Raw genomic sequence first — 21426 nt, 5'->3', positions numbered from 1 at the left:
TGTTTTCTCCTACCCTGCTCCACCCTTAGCATTCCACGATCAGTTGTGCAGCACACATTCTCACCGACGTGCATCTAGTTCTTCTAACAGCCCTCGTGAGACAAAATAGACGGTAGGACCCGGGAGCTGCGTTCGAGCCCAAATCTTGCTCGCCAATCTGTTCTTGATCGAATCTGCTTCAGCCACTTTCCAATCCTCTTGCGGGCATTCGTTCGCGCAGTGTCGCTTCTAACGATGGGAGAGGCTTCTCCAAGTCCTCTTGCGGCCATGGTACAGCTCGGACGCTATGATTGCAGTCAAGAAAAACCAGACTACTCAAATGAAAAGGTCTTCCAGAGAAACAAACTTGCTGCCAGAGCGTACCACATTCCCGACACATCCATATCATTGTCTGGCGTGTGGGACTTCCATTATGCTCTGAGCCCGGACCTCGCTCCCTCTTGGGATGGCATTACTACGCAAGACGAGTTTTCGTGGCGACCCATAACGGTGCCCGGTCACTGGCAGTTGCAAGGATACGGGATACCTCAATACACGAATATCGTCTTCCCCTTCCCTATCTGTCCTCCATATAGTCCAACTGACAACCCCACTGGAAGCTACCTGAAGAAATTCTCCGTTCCAAAAAGCTGGAGCCCAGACTCCCAGATCCGCTTGCGCTTTGAAGGTGTCGACAGCGCTTTTCACCTATTCGTGAATGGGACCGAGGTTGGGTATTCGCAAGGAAGCAGAAATCCAGCAGAGTTCGACATATCCTCGTATGTGGAGCGCAACACGGAAAATCAAATCTTGGTTCGTGTATATCAGTGGTCTGATGGCTCGTACATAGAAGACCAGGATCAGTGGTGGCTATCTGGTATGCATGGCGTTGTCAGCTCTCACCTTGGCACAACTGATGCAACTACTAGGGATCTTCCGTGATGTCTACCTGTTGGCTTTCCCAGGACAGGCCCGTATCGAGAACTTTTTCCTTCAAGCAGAGCTGGATGGCGACTATCAACAGGGAAACTTCAGTGTGAGCCTTGATATGGCCCTGCAAAAAGACTGCGAGGTCGGTATCAAGCTACAATCCCCTGGAAAAGACACCGTCTTAGTCGATGATCGTATCAGCGTCGCTCGCAAACAGTCCCAACTGCAAAGACGATTTGTGGTCGAGGCACCAGCCAAGTGGACTGCAGAAACACCGGTACTGTATCATGTAGAGCTCAGGCTACTTTTCGATGGGGAATGCACCCAGACAATCAGGAATCGAATCGGGTTTCGGAGGGTTGAGATCAAGAATGGCTTGCTAACAGTGAACGGCGTACCTCTCCTACTGCGTGGTACTAACCGTCACGAGCACCATCCTCGCCTTGGTCGAGCAGTGCCTACAGAGTATCTAAGGCAGGATCTCTTGCTAATGAAACAGCACAATATCAATGCTATCCGATGCTCACATTATCCATCACAGCCGGCGCTTTACCAGTTTGCCGACGAGCTAGGCCTTTGGGTCTTGGACGAAGCCGACCTTGAATGCCATGGGTTTGCCGAAGCCGTGAATAGATCGATGCACATCCCCGAGAGCATGGACTACGAACGAAGAAGTGCCCTGGTAGCCGACGAAGCCGCTGCTTTTACTTCTGATAACCCAGACTGGGAGGCTGCATATGTCGACAGAATGACACAACTGGTCGAGAGGGACAAGAACTTCACATCTGTCATTATCTGGTCTCTCGGTAACGAGGCGTTTTATGGCCGCAACCATAAAGCAATGTATGAATACGTCAAGAGGACTGATCCGTCGCGGCCGGTGCATTATGAAGGCGACAGATATGCTGTTACTGCAGACATGTATTCTTACATGTATCCATCTGTTCAGCAACTGATCACTTTTGCCAAGGAGGAAGGGGTGGCACCAGATGGGTCTTTCGAGAAGCCAATCATCCTATGTGAGTACGGACACGCCATGGGTAATGGACCTGGACTGTTAGAAGACTACCAAGCAGCTTTTCGCGAGCACAAGCGACTACAGGGAGGATTTATCTGGGAGTGGGCGAACCACGGCCTCTTGAAGCCCTCGGACGAGGTCAAGGGAAAGCAGATTTATGCCTACGGAGGTGATTTTGGCGATGTTCCCAATGACGGTACATTTGTTATGGACGGTCTATGTTTTAGCGACCATACTCCAACTCCAGGCTTGACAGAGCTCAAGAAGGTCATTGCTCCGATAAGAGCTTGGTTTGATGAAGACAGAAGCGAAGTCGTCATAGAGAATGGCTTCAACTTCAAGGGCCTTGATGAACACACAGTCGAATGCACACTGGAGATCTTCAAAGACGCGTGAGTGGGTTCAAGTATCACATCTCACTGGTGCTAATGTCAGAAGGCCTGAAACCTACGTGTGGAAGTCGGACATACCTGATATAAAACCCGGCACAATAGGGGCCATTGCCCTCCCCAATTTTGCGCTTCGACACCGATCATTCACTGCTGCTGAGTGCTGGGTGACAGTCAGCTTCACCCTCAGGGGGAGTTGCGCCTGGGCCGATGCCGGCCATGAAGTGGCGTGGTTTCAACATCAATTAAACAAAGACGTCTTCACCCTGCCTAACAGGAGCCTGACTCCGAACGATGGAAATAAGTTGGATGTCACGACATCCCGCCAGTATACAACTATAACCGGCAATGATTTCTCAGTAACTTTCGACCGAGTCTATACGTACGTCTCGTCATGGGTTGCAAACGGCATAACCCTCCTGCAAGCATCAAACCCTTCCACATTGCCATTGAAGCTCGGCTTCTGGCGCCCACCCACAGACAACGATGCCCGAGGCCAAACGCAAATATGGAAGCAATGGGGTCTGGACACCATGACGACCCAAAAGCGCCGCTTTGATATCACTAGAGCGACCAACACCCACATTGAAGTGAAGACAGTTACTCACCTCGCTCCTCCTATCCTAGCCTGGAGCATGCATGTTGAGACCACATACCGCATTTGCGCCGACGGGACAATTTCAGTCAAAGCACACATCACGCCCAAAGGCGCAGCTCCCGCGACTTTTCCAAGGGCGGGCTGGGACATCCAAATGCCAAAAGCATATGATCGAGCCGGGTACTTTGGTCTCGGCCCAGGCGAGTCGTACCACGACAAAAAGTCCGCGCAGAAAGTCGGCATCTATCACGCGAGCATCGTCGATTTGCACACCCCTTACGAAGTGCCACAAGAAAACGGAAACAGAATGGACACTCGGTGGGTGAAGATCCTCGACGAGCGAGGAGCGGGCATCAAGGCTACGATGACCGGTGGGAAAGGGACCCCTGACAAATTCCACTTTGCAATGTCAAAGTACTCGGCCGCGGAGCTGGAGCGAGCACGGCATGGTCCAGAGTTGATCGAGGGAGACGCGAACTATCTTCGTCTTGATGTCGACGTCTCCGGGGTTGGAACTGCGGCGTGCGGGCCTGGGATCAAGGATGAGGACTTTGTTAAATGTGAAGAGATGGAGTTTGAGATCTGCTTGGAACCGCTTTTCGATGAGACTCTCGCTTGAACCAATGCGGAAGCCAGGAGTGCATGATAGCTTCAGGGGTGAGCATGACAAATGCGATGGCAAGTGCCGGGAGTCTCCGGTTTGTGCAAAAAGGGGATGAGACCTGGTCTACGAATAGTTGTCCACCGGTGCATATATACGTTAAAGGGCTTCTTCGCTGCTAAATTAGAGATTAACTGGATTAGTGCAAGGGCTTAAAAGTAGACTACCTATTATTAGTGGCTGATCCTGTAGAGCTAAGCTTGATAAGGATGGCGCATTGTTAAATACACCTCGAGGCTGGAACCTCAGCCGACCTCGCCTTCCCTTTGATCTGGACCAACAAGCACGTCTTTTTTTTCTTTGTTCTTCACACATCTTTGGCATCACTCTTCATTAATCCTTTCTCCTATTGTTTGGCGATTATTGTCACCCTCGCGTCTTCACATATCTCAGTTTTCATCCTACAATCCCGAACATTGTGTTTCAGATCTCTACTTCGACTTCCCGATCATGACTATCGCTACCATTAGCTAGAATTGTATATCTCACCCAGAGAGAGCTGCACAACATCCACACACCCAAGTAACATCGGTCAGCTGTTCCATCACTTAGTCGCCAACAGCAGAATTGTGTACGCCATGGCTTCACCGGCTATTCAGCCTGTCAGACCTTCTGGTTCGATCGACCTACGACGTCCCGGCGAGTATCCCATCGTGCTGGGCGACAGCTTGAAGGATGAGAACTCGAAAGCGTACCTACTCAATGTTCGTTACAATTGGCAGCCACAGTCCGGATTCAAATCCGGTCAGGGCAAACTTACAGAATCTGGCGGCAGATATCAGCTAGCAGTACAGGATGATAATGACGGCGGAGATTACAATTACACCGGCAGCCTGAACGCCTCCAAGTCTGGAAAGGATGGCGAAAAATCTACTGCGTTAGCCCTGGTGTTCGACAAGTCCAGATCCGTCTTTGTTCTTGAGGCACTTTCGGCAACTCTAGATATGAACCTCGAGTCTGGTCCAGGCCAGCCATCCAAAGACGCACGTGAACTACCGCCGTTACCAACCTCTGTACAAGCCTCTCAGAATCCTATATATAAAGGTATCAGTAGCAGCAAGTCCCGATCAGCAGACGATGAGACACCTGATGCTTCAAACCCGTACGACTTTAGACACTTTCTGGCCGAAGCACGCGACAACATGGAAAAGTCCACACAACAACCGGGCAACAGGACGCCCAACCCTGGAGGAAATCTGACCCCTATGAGCAGTATCTCCACACCGATTCCTGGCTCGAGCCGCTTCAAAGCCACAACACCACAATTTCGACCTAACCCAGCAGCCACCAAGACATCACAGCAGAAGGGCCGTAGGGGTCCTGACACAAAGGGTGCGCGGCCATCTGCTGCGCCCAAGACTAGCAACAAGCGAGAGCCCATAAAGTCATCAAACAAACCACTAAGCAAAGCCCGTGTCTCGGACTCCGACGAAGACGATGAGCAAGCCACCATCGATGTTTCGAGAGCTGTGTCCAAATCGACCACCGCAAATACATTGAAACCGACCGCTACACGACCCAACCAAGCACCTGGGAGGGGTCACGCACGAAACAGATCCGCCAACATGGGTAGCTCCCCACACATCATTATCAATGACGACGATGGCGGCCTGGAGATAGATATGGGCAGCCCGCCGCCAGAGGACCGCGCGAGACGTAACAGAGTCGACCCCGAGATGTTCCGCAGCCACACAGGCACACCAGTCGCCGGGTTAAGTTCGAACACAAGACCGATGTCTAGACCTGCCGATGAGAACCGTGAGCGGACCCGAGACAAGGATGTGTCAATGAAAGATATTGAAGGTGGCACGAGCGCGTCCGAGGACGGGGATGTCGAAGAGTTCGAGTTGGGTAGCCCACGCGACAAGAGTCTCGGTGTGCCGCATAGCGGTGATGTGACTATGGCGGAGGATGACGAGGAGACACAACCGCAAAAGGCGCCCGTGGTGGCCAACAACGACGACATCGACGATGAAGACTTGTTGGCTGCCGAGCTCGAGGCTGCGTTGGAAGCGGAAGATGATGAGGCGGCGACCCACGGCAACAACGTTGGTCTGGGTATCGGCATGCACACGGTGCAGGACGACGAGAGTGAGGTCAGTGAGGAGGAATAGCGATATTTTCCGCAGAATAGATGGTATTCATGAACATCTACAACAGGTCTCAGGCTGAAATGTAGTCGACCGGCCTTATATCTCAACTGGCACGTGTCCGAGTCGCTATCAACAATATGCATTGTGGCGCTTTTGTTTGTTCTACATGATGACCCATGTCGTGACATTCTGACAGACACAGATGCGTGGCATTTTGAAGCATAATGTAAGGGTATCTATCACCATCACTCTTCTCCACCACCACCACCAGTCAAACCACTGCCACCAACTTGCTTCGCGCTCTTCGCACCGCAGATATCGTCGACACGTAGTAACAAGCACGCGCTCTCCACAGCCGTCTTGATACTCTGCGTCTTGACCGCCTGCGGCTCCCAGACGCCATACTCTTTCATGTCGACCACATTACCCGTGTCACCATCAATACCGAACGTCGATTTTCCTTCGGCATGCTTTGCGCGCAAATTTGTCAATATGCGGATGGGGCTGGCGCCGGCATTCTGGATCAGCGTTCTCGGAATGACTTCCATCGCCTCCGCGACGGCGCGGTAAGGCCACTGCATCACGCCCTCGACCGATTTGGACTTCTGCGCGAGCCTCACCGAAACAGCCATCTCCGTGGCGCCGCCACCAGGAGCCAAGCGAGGGTGGAATATGACGTTACGAGCGACCGACATGGCGTCCTGCAAGTTTCGGTCAATCTCGTTAAGGATGTCCTTTGACGGGCCTCTAAGAAGAATCGTGCAAGCCTTGGGATTCTTGCACTTGGTCAGGAAAGTGAAGTATTCGTCGCCAATCTTCTCGATTTCAAAGAGACCGCATCCCGTGCCGACGTCCGCTTCTTGGAGATCGTCAACCCGGTTCACAATCGTTGCGCCTGTCGCTCGGGCGATGCGGTTGTTGTCGGACTTGCGTACCCGCCGTAGCGCCGTGACGCCGGCCTTGACAAAGTAGTGCTGTGCGAGATCCGAGACTCCCTTCTCGGTGATGACCAGGGTGGGCTTGACGGCCAATATAGCGTCGCACATCTTCTTGACCTGCTCTTCTTCGATCTGGAGGATTTTATTCCACGATTCCTCGTCTGTGATCTCCACATTGGTCTGGGACTCGCCCTTCTTGTATTCCAGAGTGCAATCCAGGAGAACAATTCTGGGGTTTTCTATCCGTCTGCGCATCGAGGCGTGTGTGATGTCCTTGTTCAGCATGACACCGTCCAGCACGCATGAATCTTCAATTTCTCCGCCGGGGATCTTCTCGATACGTGCGTAACGTTTGATATCGACTTCTTGAGCTTTTGGGGCGTTAGGTGAGACGCTCTTGGCAACACCGTTTGTTTGAGGATTGGAAAAGAAGGACTGTTCTAGTGATACCGTCCGGACCGCTTTCAGGGCTAGGGAACACATCAGTTCAGAATGTGTGGAGATGGTTTTGGTGCCGATGGAGGATTCGATGAGGGAGATCATGGCTTTGTCGTTGGAAACGTCGACTGGCATCGAGATTTCCTCCACAATCGCCAGAGCGTCTGCGAGCGCTTTCTTGAAGGCTTGAATAATGACTACAGGGTGAATGTTTCGCTCGAGTTGAGGTAGGGCTTGTGCAAGCATTTCACCGGCTGCATGAGTGTCAGACTGATCGCACAACACCGAGGGAGGCCTCCCAGACCTAATATTATCACTGTCGTCGTGCCGTCCCCGACCTCTTCATCTTGTGTTCTACTCAACTCAATCATGCTCTTGGCTGCCGGATGTGCAACTTCGATCTCTCGTAGGATGGCGTGGCCGTCGTTGGTCAGGACGATGCCTCCCATGGGGTCCAAGAGCATCTTCAACATCGCTTTGGGACCTAGACATGATCTTATTATATCCGCAACCCTTGTGCTATCAGTCAATGCTTTCGTGGGACGGTTCGTTGATTGCTCACGTCTTTGCGGCGGTGATATTGGAAATTTGTGCTTTCCGACCGACCTGTCTCTCCCCACTCGCCGTATCTGAAGCAATTTTAGTCTTGACCATGGATAGAAAGCCCAATAGTGCTCACTCATGACAACTACGGGCGCCTGCATCTTGCCCTCGTTCGCGGCCTGCGGCCTTTGGGATTCTAGGGTGGGATGTTCTGATTCTTTACCGGAGTTCGAAGGCGCACGGAACCGAAGTGGACTGGTCTTCGTAGAGTCGGTTCAGTAGGTCAGGTCCAAGGGATTGCAAGCGAAGTGAAGGTGCCTGATATTGCAGAACCAATCGTCTGAAAATGTACCGCGACCAGAGATCGCGGTGTCTCCAACTTTTTGTGCCAAGCCGGTCAAATTGTCACTTCGAAAAATGGCACTCAAGTCGGAGATCACTCAAACACCTAGTTGTATCATAATATGCGACATATACATAGAAGAGGAACGACCGTCGAATCAACAACACAAATTTGCGTTGATACTTGGAAGAGAACAAGCAGTCAGAAATCCATTCGGGAAAGCATTGGAACGTCAATCACGATGCCCGTCGCAGGATCTACAAGCTCCAGTTCTCCTGCTTCTGCTCTTTCACGGCCTGCCTCCCTTAGATGAAGCTCACTTCGCCCAAAGAGACAAGTTCATGGCGAAGATAAACATTGTGCACAACCTTTCTGGAGTCGCCGAGAAGAGTGCTGTACAGCACAGTACGATTGGCGAGCCGAACTCACTTCACGGCAACCCCGGAGTCCAAGACGTAGCCGACTCGTAGCTACAATCTTCCTTTCGACGACAACCTATCCATCCATGATTCAGCCTCTCATACCAGTGTAGTGCTACTCATCCCGCCATCGAAAAGGACCGGACTTACTCATCGTCATACCCATTCTTCCCACTCACACACCCAAACGCACCTCCCCCTCGCCCAAACATCTCTCGCAAATCACCCGCCAACAACTCCGGCACCTCCCACGCCGCAAAATGCCCACCCCTCTCATGCTGCCTAATCAACACTAACGGCCCCATCGTATGATGCCACAGCTCCGGACTCTGCACCAACTCCTTCGGCAACTGCATTACCCCAAGCGGTGAATCGACATACTCCTGCGCGACCACAAACCCCGACCCGCCCTCGCGGTTCCGATCATCATAGTAAATCCTCTGTGTGGCTGCAGGCCCCCCAGCCGAGAACTCATAGATACTAACCCACGTGAGCACCTCGTCGTCCGTCCACGCATACCCGTCACTCCAGTCATGCAACTTCTCGTAGATCCAAGTCAACAATGCCACCGGACTAGCCGTGACAGCGACGCCAATGGTCTGAGGTTTCGTGCCTTGCTCAATCATGTATCCTGACCCCTCCGTGCGGAACCACTTCGTGCGCTCGAGCCCGGCTTTCTCAAACTCCGTAAGAGGCGTGGCTTGGACCTGTGCATATAACGCCGGATGCGCCGTCAACGTCGGTTCCGCCGGCATGGCCATGTTGACGTGATGCGCCTTGCAATGTTGCGGGTAACTCTTCGCCATGAACCGTGTGATGGGATAGCCTATGTCGCCTCCTTGGACCACGTATTCATTATACCCCAATTGAAGCATTAACTTGTGACATACTTCGGCGTGCTGATCAATGTTGAACTTAGGCTTCATAGCAGCCTGGGAAAACCCAAAATCAACTAGACTCGGCGCGACGACATGGAAACTCGGCTTGTCCTTTCCTCCATCCACAAGCAGTGGTAGGACCTTGGTGACCTCAGTGAAATTGCCGGGCCACCCATGCGCGAACAGCAATGGAATCGCATTCTTCACTCTGCTAGTCTGATGGACAAAGTGTACATCGTACGTGCCGAATCCGTCCACATCGATGCTGGTCATGAAATTGGGTATTGAGTTCAATTTTGCCTCGGCTTTCCGCCAGTCGAAGCCATCGGCCCAGTACGCTGCGAGGCGCTTGATGTCGGCGAGTGGAGGACCACGAGACCATGGCTCTATACCGGGGACTTCATCCGGCAAATCGAACAGTCCGAGCTTTTGTTTCAGGCGGTCGAGTTTAGAGTCCGGGACTGATATGGTGTATGGTCGGATCGGGGACATTATGAAGGTTATGCAAGTCTCGAGGGAAAGACGACAGAGGAGAGACGACCGGACTTACTCGCCAGGTGATCAGATCGCTTTTTGAGAGCAAAGCGCCAAGAAGGAGTTTCTGAACGACGTGAGACTGTGTAACGTGCTTGATGTTCTTGTGCATCTCGAAGTACGGAGTACATTCGAGGGGGTCATCTTATGGGGCCCCACAAGTGGAGGAATGAACCTCGGGTTGATGCCGTCACTGTACAGTACAGACCTGAGGCGGAGGTACTTGGTGGTGCTCACGTAATTGCATATGGGACAATTGCCGACAACAGAAGTACCAAACGGTAACACGCATGGTTGAGTCTCAATTTCCTCACGTTCCGTGCCTCGGGGGGTATCAATGTAATTTCAACATGCTGCATCATCTATGCTTCTGCTGAAGTCCCGCCGTTGCTATGCGACAGCTGGTCTAACTGCTCCTGCAATTCATCGACCAATCGTTTCAGCATCACACTTGCTCCACGGCTTAATGGCCTAAGGAACACCCGAGTTGGATCATCCTTGTCACCTGATGAATCCAGCAATCCAGTGTCCTTCTCAAGCCTCGCTGCCTCGGATTTTTGGATAAGCTGCCTTCCACGCTGTAAAGCTGTCCCCAGCAGACTGTTTGCGGGATCCGAAGGGCCATGCGGTAAGTACAGCCAGGCCAAGACGTCTTTCAGCCCTCCAGGTGGTCGACATAGAGCGTGTTTGATGAACCCTCGAGCCATCACAAATGCTTTCTCGCTGTACTGCTCAGCTTCCAGGGTATACCTGCTATCATTCTCATATCCTTCGAAGCCGGCTTCGTTGTAGAATGGTCTCTTGACAAACACCAGCCCCTGCAATGACACCAGTAGTTGAAGGATGGTGGCCTTGTCACTCCATTTCTCACTCTCATCTTTTCCAGACCATGTTCCGAGCAAGCTCAAGCATATCTTTCCCTCTTCGTAAAGATTAGGGTTGATCCGGCCTAGCCCACTGGTCCAACTGTGAAAGTGTGCAGTGGGAGGTCGATCAGGGAATTCCTCGGGCAGATAGAGGTCTATGAGAAAAGGTGCGTTTTCATAAGGCGTGTCTCTTGGGCCGATGATCAGGCAGCGAAGCAGATCAAGGCGGCTCTCATATGTGCGAACGTAGATTTCTCCTTCAGGCAATGTCGTAGATAGTATCCGATGCTCACGCATAATGCGCTTGATCGCTTTGTCGCCCGTCGGCTTAGAATGGAGTCCAAACTGGTCCGGAGGAGGTTCGCTCTCAAGAACGAGGAATTGCGGCGGTGTTTCAGATGGGAGTTCCGTCTTCAGCTGGCTAACGGAGCGCTGAGGCTCGATCGCGAAGGTTCGGGCGCGTGCCATGTCTGCCGCGATCACGTCTCTCATGTCAATATTTTCGTCCTCTGGCAAGTTCTCCTCGGCGTCAACGAAATCCACGTCTTCGTCGGAAACCCAATTGTCGTCTCCACTGTCATTGTCCAGCCTTTCACCACCTTCGTACTCGACACTTTCAGCTATGGGTTCCACGCTGGGCGTTTCTGACCAGAGCGAGTCTTGGTCTGCCCATGAGTCCATATCGTTACTTATGATTTCCTGATGCTCCTTGTCGTCAAGGATAGCCAAAATGCTGTCAGGTTCGATACAGACATCACGACAATGCTCCGCGGCCCCAAGACGTACAGTGACCGCGCCGTCAAGACCCAAGGCAACGATCTCGCCAATCCACTCGACATCTTGGGACCATCCCTCCTGGGTGGATTTCTGCCACCTCATATCACCGAACTGGGGACGTCGAGATGGTTTTGCCGTTACATCTGGGAAAGATTTACTAGTAGCACTCCTTCCATGCTGTTGTTCAAGACGTCTGGAGACGTCTTCAGGATTAGCAATGACGCACATATCTCTTCTTCGCCGTGCTAATGCAGGAAAAGACAAGATCTCATAAAGAGAAACATCCTCAGTCACATCTCCAATCAGCCCAAATTGGGAGTCTGGAGCGAGTATCTGACCTGCAGCGCGTATTTCAATCTTTGGTTCCTTATACCAACGGACACGTGCTACTCTTTCGTCGTGATCCACCATCTGGACAACTCCTACCTTCTCTGGCAAAAGGTCATGAGGTCCCTCGAAGAACATCATCTCGTCGAAATCTTTGATGGCGGCTTCGGCACCTCTTCTGCCGACGGATCTTTGGCGCATTCCTTCTCGCTTGAAGACAATGTCCGTAGGCGCCAGCTCCGCTTCAAAAAGACCATGGTCGTGCAAGAGAGACGAGTCCATTGTAGTGGTCGTGCCATCTTGCCACAAAATTGTTGCGTTCTGTTGCATATGTACGACTCTGAACTCGTTGAAGTCCCATCCATCAAATGTCCCGGAAGTCACTCTGACAAACTTCCCGTGTGATGTGTCGCCACTGCCTTGATATTTGACTGCTGCTGCCGTTGTGTCTCGAAACCTGACATGAGTTCCAATTGCAAGATCCTGCCCTGGAAAGAGATCTTGCGTGCCTTCGGCTTCTTTGTGGTGGTACTTCGTGCTGTCTTGCCTCCCATTGGGAACATGACGACCTCCATCTTCATCCTCCCCTCGTTGGGTATTGTCGGGCAGTGTCCGAGAACCCTGGTTCGCGCCATTTTGAACACCGTTCACGTTCTTCGCCGGCATTCTTCCGCGGTTGTAGGGCGTGACGTCAACCCGTCGCATCAGGTCCATCTGCTCGCCAAAGTGTTGACCGCCTGTGTAGAGCCCGATTTCGTAGGGAGGGGGGGATTGCTCTTTGGATCCAGCGTCATCCCCAGTCCCAGGGTACCTGGACAGCCAGTCTACGGCGATCTCACGGGCTCTGACATCAAGTACAACGCCTTGTGAAGGGCATTTTGGATCATATGCTCCACGAAGCCATTTTGAATTTCGAAGCCGCCTTCGGTCAATAATCACAAAATGACCAGGGCGCGGTGCCTGGACAGGGATCGTGCTTGCCCATCCTTGAGTGGCAACCAGAATGTCAGGTCTCTTAAACCCGTCGGACTCCGGCAATGCCACCAGAGGCTTCCCATGGTCAGGCACGGGTATATGCAGACAGTTGATGCTGTTGACCACCACGATGGACTCATTTTCCAATCCAATGACCACGTTGTACTCCGCATCATCAACTAAGCCAACCCAGCCATTTGATATAATGTACTCGTCCTTTCCAACGTCCTGTGCTCGTATGACCTCGCGGGAGGGCACGTCGTAGATAAGTGCGTGTGGATTTGGGTGGAAGAAAGGAAGGTGCGTTGCGCGTGGCGGTGTACAGGTGGGAAATGTCGTGTTGATGGAGAGCAACTGGGCCACGTCTTTCCTGCTGGCAATGGGTTCGAGGGTGTATTTCTCATCAACATCGATGACGGTACCTGTCATGCTACTTCCATCTCGTTTTACATTGTCACCCACCTGGAACGCTCGGCTCAATAGGACCAGATCATCTTCTGCTACTAGAGCACTGCCAGTAGCCTCGTCGGCAAAGCGGACGAAGACATAACCCAGGGGTGGTACGCTTGTTGTGACGAAGTTGTTAAGAATGTCCGGAGGGACTTCTGTGTGTGCTATTATCAACTCATCTTCGAGCGAATCGAGTGGATCGGTATTCGTCCCGACCACTGTCCCGTACAGGCTCGAATTCTGTTTGACGGCAACATGGTCGTAAATTTCGAGGGTTCGCATCGGTCCAACGCCAGGAAGAGGATGGCGATGGTACGAATCGCGGTCCGATCGCAGGCATCAAGAGTCAAGGCGCAGTGGTGGGAAGTACGTGATTAGGCAAGAGGCGGCCGTGCAATGCGACTTTATCAAATGGCAAGTACGCCGAAGGGCACGTCAACAGCGACATGTCGCAAGCACATCACCGCATGTATATGAATGATGGGAATTTTAATGATTATTATCCTTTCAACTTCGAAATCTCCGTTGCTGCTACGAATACCTGTTTCCGTCCCAGTGCTTTTGGTGGTCGCCGTAACCATAACCTGTCAAAGGTGACCATCAGACATCGAACTTCTCACCCACCAACTGCTCGCTCAATTCCCATAGTCGCTCTGCATTTGCGTCATCCGTCGCATACTCATATGCTGTGTCAATCTTTGCATCCGCCATGTAGCTGCCGCTTTGAGCCTCAATTCTCGTGTCCAAAGCCGCCACAAGTGTGGTTGTGATACCGGTGTCGATCGGCTTTGGGGTGTCCGCTGCCAGCGGGAAATGGCGGCCGGTGTTCTTGATGGCTACTGGATCGATTGCTGCCAGGGCTGCATGGACATCACTAATATCCCTGGCCAAATTGGTGTTGAAGATGGCTCCCGGATGCACACTGAAGCTCTGGATGCCGCGAGACTGGAGCTTGTTGCCCAAAGAGTGGGAAAAGAGAACATTCGCGGACTTTGACTGGCCGTAACCCTCCCATGGATTGTATGTTTTCCCACCCGAGAAATTGTAATCGTCGAAACGGACTGGCGAGATCTTATGTCCTAGACTGGTCAAGTTGATGATTCTTGAGCCAGGGGCGGCCGCGGCGATCTTGGGAAAAAGTAGCTTGGTCAACAAGAAATGACCTAGATGGTTGGTGGCAAACTGCATCTCTATTCCATTCTTGTTCGCTGCGTAGTTGTCAGGGGCCATGACACCAGCATTGTTGATTAAGCCATGAAGCTTCTCGATTGAGCTGTTGATGGTGGCCGCCGCAGAGCGAACAGAGTCGAAATCGTCAAGAGAGACAGGGACAAAGTCAACCTTGGTATTCGGACTGATCTCCTTGATCTGTGAAATGACCGAGTTGACTCGCGCCTGAGATCGGGCGAGAAGGATCAGATGCTCAGGGTGTCCATGAGCCAGAGCAACGGCCGTCTCAGCTCCTAAGCCACTTTCGCTGGCGCCAGTAATAATAAAAGTTCTTCCTTTGACTCGATCTGAAAGCTCCTCAACGACTTCGACGCCAGTGGTTTCGCGGGTAAAGGCCTTCATGTTAGTAGAATGATGTAGTTTCTTGAGGCAAATGTGTGATTAGCTGGTCTTTGCACGCTTCTTGAGCTGGATACTGGAAGAGAAAGTCATGGGAGAAACGAAGCTATATACTCTTCACGTCATGCAAATAGGTGACCAGCGTTACAGGAGCTATGGTAACTCCATGCTGGACAAGAGCATTCTACAGCAAACTTACGCATCACAGGCATCTTGTCTCCATGTCATTGACAGAGAGGTCCGCCGGACAGCGACGGTCGAAACTTGGCCGAGGTGTAATGCGTGATTGTGTCTCTCTGTGCCATGAACTTAAAGGCAGGAATAGTTCTACAATGCGGACGTCAATGCCGGATCGATACTCTTTAATGGCATAGTTGGAGAATATCGAGCTTGATGGTGCGGCCGCACGCTTGTCGGATATTGTATTGGCCCCCAATTAAGCCCGCAACGTGCATGTACTTATCGGTGTGAATATACTCCGTACTGATACCTCATGCGAGATATTTCATTCTACGCACGTAGGAAACCACCTTCAATTTATCAAGATTCCGAGACAGTTCTAAGAACGCCGACCAAAACAATGATCATGAGGGTTGCAAAGATTCAATAAATGGTATTGCGCTATACTAATAATGAAGATGTAGGCAGACAAACTCAACTCATTGAGTACAAGCGAGTGCATGATACTCATCAAGGGGTATCTTAACGCAAATCAGCAACGCCAAAACAGGACCCAATTTTAACCCACCCAGCGTCGTGACTGCTACACTTTGAATCCTGCTCACAATTGGGGGACTTTAGATGTCGGTCAGATGTTCTCGATGACTCTGGCATTCATTGCCTGCTGGAAGCCATCGTTCATGTCTGGCTGAAAAGGGTTGCTGTTCTGCTTGGACGAGCCACTAGGTTCGCCGCCAGTGTTGTTCGATTGAACGGCATTCAACATAGCCTCGGTGGGGATGGTCTGGTTGGCGGCAGGCAAGAAAATGACCTTGCTGTTGGCAGTCTTGGCCATGGCTTGCATCGCTTCAAGATATCTGATCTGCATCGCAGGTGCCGAGCTCAATATATCGGCGGCTTGTCTCATGAGTTTGGCAGATTCGACTTCCGCGCGCGCCGCAATAACCTTGGATTCACCAATTCTCTTGGATTGAGCAGCCATAGACAGAGAGTCTTGGAGGTCGTTGCTGAAAATGATGTCCTTGATGAGCATGGACTCGACCTGGACACCCCAACCTGATGCAACGTCCTCGATGATCTCACCGATGGACTGCGCAAGCTCTTCACGGCGTTCAATCACATCTTGAAGAACGCGAGCACCCACCACATGACGAAGTGTGGTCTGAGTTCGCTCTACCAGCGCTTGACGAACATTGGAAATACCGAAGGCCGCCTTGTGAGGAGAGGTAATGTGGTAGTAGATGACCGAGGTCAGATTGAGAGTGACATTGTCCTTTGTCATGCACACTTGACGAGGCACCTCGACAATCTGGATCTTGACATCGACCTGAATGAGTCGCTCGGAAAGAGGATTGATCTTGACCAAACCGGGGTCGACAGCGCGATAGAATCGCCCAAACTTGGTGACGAGACCAACGTTTCCTTGCGACACAGGCTTGTAGGGGTTGGGGCAGATTACGCAGCAGGGGATGGCACCCATGCAACCGATGCATTGACCAAGCGAGTTAACTGCGGGGTTTGTCAGTAATAAAACATTGTAGGCAGATAATGTTACATACTCATCGATCCGTACCAGCCGTGATTCTCTGCGTCGGTATCACCCTGTAGTGTTTGCGCATATGAAGGTTGCAAGTCTTCCCTCCGTGGCGGTTCTACCTTGATGATACCGCCGTTCTGTGGGCGGAATCCGACAGGTGGCCCGGTGGGTGTAGATTTGCCATTGTCCATGGCCGAGCCTCGCGGAGAGTCCATTGTAGAAGTAGAGGGGGTAGTGAGAAGAGGACGCGTCGACGTCTGATTCAGAGAAGATATGGTGTTGGAATCGAGCGCAAGCAGGCGACTCGATTGATGGTTCTGTGAAAGAGTGTGAATGCGCTGGTCGAGTCTGTGGCAAGTAGCGCTTTATGTTCTATGTGATGAGGCGCGACACAGAGAGGAGGAGGCGAATGAAGTGTGTGCTTTAGCGGAATATCCAGGTCAATAAGTAGAGGAGCGGCGAATGTAAGGCGTCATGAATGTATATGTAGTGTGTTTCCGAAGGTGGAGTGGAGTGAGGAGCGTTTGACAAACTGAGGAGGTGATCAGAATAATGGGGTTTGGGCAGTTGCAGATGACCGCCTGAGCAAAGAAAGATAGGGCGGACCCTTGTTCTCGTACACGCCCCCGGAGAGAGTTTAAGCACAACTAAGTTAGGCTGGCTGCAACCTGAGGGACGCTATTTCTGGGAGCACCAAGAGCACCAAGAGCACTCAAGCATTGGCATCCCGCAGCAGAATGGAGCCAGGGATCTGAGCACCGCAGAAAAAGGCCGCTCCTCAATACTCCTCTTCTGCAATCCCCGTTGCCAGGCGCACATGACAAGTTTCATCCGTGCCCATTGTTTCTTCCTTCGGTTCGTATTTGAATGCGAGAAATGCGAGGGCATATCTCCAGTGCGTTTCCGCTACCCGATTGGCTTTCTTCGCTTAGAACCAGCCGTCTTCAAAATCTGACCACGGTCGCATTGGTGCTGAATAGCTGTGGACAATGGCCTATCTGCAGGGGCTATGCCAGCGCTCATCCCCTACTGGGGGAGACTTACAGAATCTCTTACACTTCTCTTTTCCTTCTGTCTGCCTGGGCTGTGCATTCATTGGCTCTCCGAAGGATTCTGGATCGCGCTCCGAGGCATATTTCTCTCAACACTAAGTGATACTACTGGTTCCGTTCTGCCGCATTCCCGTCCTTTCACAAAGCATGGTCAAGGACCTTTGTACGAAGACATGCTGGACCTGGGGGGCAACCCCCATGCATCGGCTAGAGAAAGCTTGATCACACAACTCGAGGGAATGTAGTCTCCACTTTCTGTTATCGAAAGCGTCGTCACCACTCTCCTTTGTCTGCACGCCACTTTATGCAGTGGTACTATGGCAGCTAGAGGAGCCGGGTGTGCATGGCGGTTCTAAGTCTGATACGCGCACAAGTTTCGTCTCATCGTGATGGTGCCGTGGGTGCTCAAAAGACGATAATGATTGCGCCCGGCGATGTGCCAATGATCAAGAACCCAATTCTCCGCTCGATGCGGTACACTGCCGCCACAGAGTCAGCCTTGCCTTGGCAAATCAGATCCTTCAAAACTAGGGCGCGACATGGTCAAATTGCTGTCTCCAAAAGAAAGACCATGGCAACTGCAGTGACCTAACGATGTGTCAAAGATGGCTGTGCCTTCAAGTCAGGAAATACGACTTCGCCAGTCCCACCGAAAAGATACTACTAACTCTCTCAGCTGATAATACGGCTGAGAGACCGACCCCACGGAACCACTCAGCAGACCTTCTCTGGCAGATCTGCGCCATTGCAAAGTGCACTACTGATCTGCGTAGCATTTACCATACTCACTATAGTACCTTCTATCCATGGGCAGATCGGTGGCAAACACAGATCGCATCGTTGGGCCATGATTCCAATGACCTTCGAGAACCTTCCCCCAAATAGTAAGGCGCCCCACGATCTGCCGTCCCGTGATCAAGGGTCTATTTTCCCAGCGCTGCATTGACCATCATCGAGTCACTGTCCAAAAATAACAGTCCCACTCATGAAATGCCTCTACCTTCCACACCCGGCTGAATGATGCCGAGAAGTTAACTTCGATATGAGAAACGCTTCACGTGCCTACAGAATGACATCGGGCTCGTCTGCATCTGATCATGTTCATCGCACAACGTGCAGAAACGATCTCACCCCAGGCAGTCCTGTGCGACTGACGTCACTCACAATCGCTCACAATGCGGGTGAGGTAAGTCTGGAGCTATCCAGCGTATTCGTACTTGCACAATCGAACGTCGATGTTCTGAGCTTCTAAATGTAGTATAATTTCTGGTACCACACAATCATCCCGATCTAGCCGACACGCCAAGCTGATCTTCAAGCGACAATGGTGTCAACACGTGCTCCAACAAAGGGACCAAGCAGAGATCAAGATACCAAGCCGGCAAAAGTAACGTCTAAGAAAAGAACTCACAGAAAGACCGAAACGTCCAATACACCCAAGAAGATTGCACCGACCAAGAAGATCAAAAAGAAGGCCGACGATCGCCATTCAAAACAGGAATCCAAGTCGGAGGTGCAGGACAAACCAAGTACCACTGACTCGAAGTCGGAGGCGTCAACCTATCCCAAAATTGACTCTCTGATCGAAAAGTATGGGGCAATTCCCCTTTCAAACACGGCACTGGAGGGCCTCCAGTCCCCAAAGCCAGAGACCATCTTGGCCCTTCTATTGAACGCCATGTTCTCATCGGCCCGCAACTCGCACGACTTGGCCGCCAAAACCACTGCCACAGCCATCAAAGTACACTATCACAAGGTCGATGCCCTACGGAAGAGCTCCTGGGATGAACGTACTGAAGTCTTGACCGAGGGCGGATACACCAGATACAGAGAGAAGAGAGCCACAGGACTAGGCGAACTGGTCGAGCTTATTGACTCGAAGTATGGTGAGTGCCACCAACCTCCAATAAGCCGCGCAAGGTCTAACCCGATCACGATTGCAGATGGAGACTTGAACAATCTCTTGCCGGACTTAAGCACCGACTCTTCACCCTCCGAAATACGTAAACGACTCAAAGAAATCAAAGGTGTAGGTGATGTTGGGATCGACATCTTCGTGGACACCGCACAAGCAGTCTGGCCATGTCTTGCGCCATTCTTGGATCCGCGCAGTGCAAATACTGCTGACGCCCTCGGGCTTCCTAGTGACGCTCAGATCTTGTGGGAGTGCAAAGAGATCTACAAGGACCCTTTGAGAATGTGCAGACTGGCATCAGCGCTGACAAACGTCAGGCTGGATAAGCGTGAGGGTGAGTTCAAGTGAGGCTGGCTGGACGTGCTTGAAGAACCAGATCTAGATCCCTTTCACTATGCGCTATATTTCCATTCCGCTTGAGCTGTCTAAAACTTGTGCACGACAAATCGACAGTGTAAACAAATCCGGATCTACATCTAACCTCACTTGTCATCCAAACATCCTCCGACTCACACTTCATGTAGTCGAAACCTGAAATGGTGCCCTAATCTCACTCGCCATCCCAGCAATCCCTCTCTCCTCTTCCGGCCGCAGCACGATTCCAAACCAAGTCCGCAGTCCCAATACCCTCTCATTCTCCGACTTCGCATCCACGACGACCTCCTTTTTTGCCTCGCCGAGGCGCCGCTCAATCACATTTCCCGAGACGATAAGCGTGCCCGTCGGATTAGTACGCGTCTCGTCGTCGATGAGAATCTTGGCCAAAACCAGCCGGTGCGTGAACCAGCTCTTGGGGTCGTTGCTGGTGCGGTAATTGATGATATCGAAATCACTCGGAAGCCATTCGAGCTCGGAGAAACAATAACCCCCCGCCCACCCAGGTTTTGTCTTGTTGCGCGTTTCGAAAACCCATAGTTTCTGCGAGGGGTCGGTGTTGGACGCTATGTTGCGGTAGACTAGACGACATTCAGCGCCCGGGACGGAGCGGTAGGCTTTTGTTGAGGTCTTGTCGAGTGGGAGGGCGTCGATGAGCGGTTGCGAGCCGAAGCCCACGTCGGCCAAGTACTTTTGACCGTCAATGGTGACGATGATAACTTCATGCTGCCATCCTGCGAAACCACCTGGATCCAAGCCGTTGCCGTCGAGAGAGTAGCTGATGCGCGCGCCAGTCACGTATAGCTGGTATCCCAGAGATCGTAGGATGGTGGAGAAGAATGCGTTGTTCTCCATGCAGTATCCGCCGAGTTTGCGCTCAACGATCTTGTGGAATAAGGCTTGGTGATCCAGAGGGAGAGCGCGATGCCACGAGTAATGTAGAGCGACGTTGCCCCAAGGGTTAAATGCCATTTGACGGAGCTGAAGTCTTGATAGGGCCGCCAAAGGGTCGGTCTTGATTTCGGCTTCAAGGTCGGCGAGGGTGTATGATGCATGAGGCGCTATGCATGTCACATAGAGGGCGAGCTGGTCGCGCGTATATGTTGGGCGAAATGCCGGAGATGACGGGTCTGCACTCATCCTGGCGGCGTTTTGATATACAGCGGGCGAAGCACAGCAGTATCCCACTTCTCTTCCTGATAGCTGTCGTACTTTCGTACAAGCCTTGGAGACCTTTCCGATCGAGTTGCAGAGAAGGCCACGTTTGAGCACGGGTTGAAAGGAACGTACCTTCGCAGATATGATATATAAAAGAATGGGCTTACCGTGCTGTCTCTGCGAGCAAAGAATATATAAAATTTACGATCACAGAGTTGATGTCAATCATCTCGGATAGTGTCATCGTGACTTCGGATATCGACGACAATGCCGCGTACTGACGAGGTTGATAAGTCAGCAATAGTCGGCCTTGCATGTTCAGCTCTCGTCACGCTTGTCCCGTTTGAATGAGGCCAGTGAAGATAACCGAGAAGAATAGTAAAAGATAGATTTCCAGGGCTACTGCGGGCGTTTATGAGGTCGATAACAGACATGGGGAACGATGGGAATAACTCGTGGCTCATCTGCTATCCGGATATTTTAG

General features: G+C 51.8%; 9 protein-coding genes across 9 annotated transcripts; 3 read left to right on the top strand and 6 right to left on the bottom strand.

Moving 5' to 3' along the window:
- Positions 1-22: 22 nt before the first annotated feature.
- EDD37DRAFT_617594 (beta-galactosidase) lies at positions 23-3704 on the top strand. The gene is made up of 3 exons (XM_062815743.1): positions 23-856; positions 909-2319; positions 2366-3704. Exons 1-3 carry the CDS (start codon positions 235-237, stop codon positions 3531-3533), a joined length of 3201 nt encoding a protein of 1066 aa, XP_062675557.1. The 5' UTR covers positions 23-234; the 3' UTR covers positions 3534-3704.
- Positions 3705-3839: 135 nt separating this feature from the next.
- Positions 3840-5801, top strand: EDD37DRAFT_62529 (uncharacterized protein). The gene has a single exon (XM_062816228.1). The coding sequence runs from the start codon at positions 4154-4156 to the stop codon at positions 5687-5689; it is 1536 nt and encodes a 511-aa protein (XP_062675556.1). The 5' UTR covers positions 3840-4153; the 3' UTR covers positions 5690-5801.
- EDD37DRAFT_62534 (chaperonin Cpn60/TCP-1 family) lies at positions 5802-8034 on the bottom strand. Its single transcript, XM_062816231.1, has 4 exons — positions 7724-8034; positions 7607-7673; positions 7349-7557; positions 5802-7298 (listed from the first exon to the last, which is right to left on the bottom strand). The coding sequence occupies exons 1-4, from the start codon at positions 7746-7748 to the stop codon at positions 5914-5916; spliced, it is 1686 nt and encodes a 561-aa protein (XP_062675555.1). The 5' UTR covers positions 7749-8034; the 3' UTR covers positions 5802-5913.
- A 378-nt stretch (positions 8035-8412) lies between these two features.
- EDD37DRAFT_62602 (Alpha/Beta hydrolase protein) lies at positions 8413-9921 on the bottom strand. Its single transcript, XM_062816277.1, has 2 exons — positions 8496-9921; positions 8413-8425 (listed from the first exon to the last, which is right to left on the bottom strand). Exon 1 carries the CDS (start codon positions 9717-9719, stop codon positions 8496-8498), a length of 1224 nt encoding a protein of 407 aa, XP_062675554.1. The 5' UTR covers positions 9720-9921; the 3' UTR covers positions 8413-8425.
- Positions 9922-10123: 202 nt separating this feature from the next.
- Positions 10124-13438, bottom strand: EDD37DRAFT_558143 (ubiquitin-conjugating enzyme E2 O; the record flags this gene model as incomplete). Its single annotated transcript, XM_062813743.1, has 2 exons — positions 10124-12249; positions 12352-13438. 2 exons carry the CDS (start codon positions 13436-13438, stop codon positions 10124-10126), a joined length of 3213 nt encoding a protein of 1070 aa, XP_062675553.1.
- A 196-nt stretch (positions 13439-13634) lies between these two features.
- On the bottom strand, positions 13635-14894 carry EDD37DRAFT_617588 (short-chain dehydrogenase). Its single transcript, XM_062815742.1, has one exon. The coding sequence runs from the start codon at positions 14726-14728 to the stop codon at positions 13757-13759; it is 972 nt and encodes a 323-aa protein (XP_062675552.1). The 5' UTR covers positions 14729-14894; the 3' UTR covers positions 13635-13756.
- Positions 14895-15316: 422 nt separating this feature from the next.
- EDD37DRAFT_61962 (uncharacterized protein) lies at positions 15317-16983 on the bottom strand. Its single transcript, XM_062815872.1, has 2 exons — positions 16465-16983; positions 15317-16414 (listed from the first exon to the last, which is right to left on the bottom strand). The coding sequence occupies exons 1-2, from the start codon at positions 16655-16657 to the stop codon at positions 15534-15536; spliced, it is 1074 nt and encodes a 357-aa protein (XP_062675551.1). The 5' UTR covers positions 16658-16983; the 3' UTR covers positions 15317-15533.
- A 1835-nt stretch (positions 16984-18818) lies between these two features.
- EDD37DRAFT_645410 (uncharacterized protein) lies at positions 18819-19757 on the top strand (the record flags this gene model as incomplete). The annotated part of the gene is made up of 2 exons (XM_062817628.1): positions 18819-19380; positions 19438-19757. The coding sequence occupies 2 exons, from the start codon at positions 18819-18821 to the stop codon at positions 19755-19757; spliced, it is 882 nt and encodes a 293-aa protein (XP_062675550.1).
- Positions 19758-19834: 77 nt separating this feature from the next.
- Positions 19835-21138, bottom strand: EDD37DRAFT_62477 (N-hydroxyarylamine O-acetyltransferase). The gene has a single exon (XM_062816190.1). It carries the CDS (start codon positions 20922-20924, stop codon positions 19926-19928), a length of 999 nt encoding a protein of 332 aa, XP_062675549.1. The 5' UTR covers positions 20925-21138; the 3' UTR covers positions 19835-19925.
- Positions 21139-21426: the final 288 nt, after the last annotated feature.

The sequence above is a fragment of the Exophiala viscosa genome (genome assembly GCF_022695815.1).
Source record: "Exophiala viscosa unplaced genomic scaffold EDD37scaffold_1, whole genome shotgun sequence".
Lineage (NCBI taxonomy): Eukaryota > Fungi > Ascomycota > Eurotiomycetes > Chaetothyriales > Herpotrichiellaceae > Exophiala > Exophiala viscosa.
The sequence above is the reverse complement of the archived record's forward strand: the minus strand, read 5'-3'. Positions and strand labels throughout refer to the sequence as shown.

Bases quoted from the DNA above. Each gene is read 5' to 3' on its own strand.
- EDD37DRAFT_62534 (XM_062816231.1), bottom strand. From the start codon at position 7,748: ATGCAGGCGCCCGTAGTTGTCATGA. The intron at 7,674-7,723 runs GTGAGCACTATT...AAATTGCTTCAG, and splicing joins GGCGCCCGTAGTTGTCATGA to ATACGGCGAGTGGGGAGAGA. The intron at 7,299-7,348 runs GTCTGGGAGGCC...ACACTCATGCAG, and splicing joins GACGACAGTGATAATATTAG to CCGGTGAAATGCTTGCACAA.
- EDD37DRAFT_62529 (XM_062816228.1), top strand. From the start codon at position 4,154: ATGGCTTCACCGGCTATTCAGCCTGTCAGACCTTCTGGTTCGATCGAC.
- EDD37DRAFT_62602 (XM_062816277.1), bottom strand. From the start codon at position 9,719: ATGTCCCCGATCCGACCATACACCATATCAGTCCCGGACTCTAAACTC.
- EDD37DRAFT_617594 (XM_062815743.1), top strand. From the start codon at position 235: ATGGGAGAGGCTTCTCCAAGTCCTCTTGCGGCCATGGTACAGCTCGGA. The intron at 857-908 runs GTATGCATGGCG...TGCAACTACTAG, and splicing joins GGATCAGTGGTGGCTATCTG to GGATCTTCCGTGATGTCTAC. The intron at 2,320-2,365 runs GTGAGTGGGTTC...TAATGTCAGAAG, and splicing joins CTGGAGATCTTCAAAGACGC to GCCTGAAACCTACGTGTGGA.
- EDD37DRAFT_617588 (XM_062815742.1), bottom strand. From the start codon at position 14,728: ATGAAGGCCTTTACCCGCGAAACCACTGGCGTCGAAGTCGTTGAGGAG.
- EDD37DRAFT_62477 (XM_062816190.1), bottom strand. From the start codon at position 20,924: ATGAGTGCAGACCCGTCATCTCCGGCATTTCGCCCAACATATACGCGC.
- EDD37DRAFT_61962 (XM_062815872.1), bottom strand. From the start codon at position 16,657: ATGGACTCTCCGCGAGGCTCGGCCATGGACAATGGCAAATCTACACCC. The intron at 16,415-16,464 runs GTATGTAACATT...CAAACCCCGCAG, and splicing joins CGGCTGGTACGGATCGATGA to TTAACTCGCTTGGTCAATGC.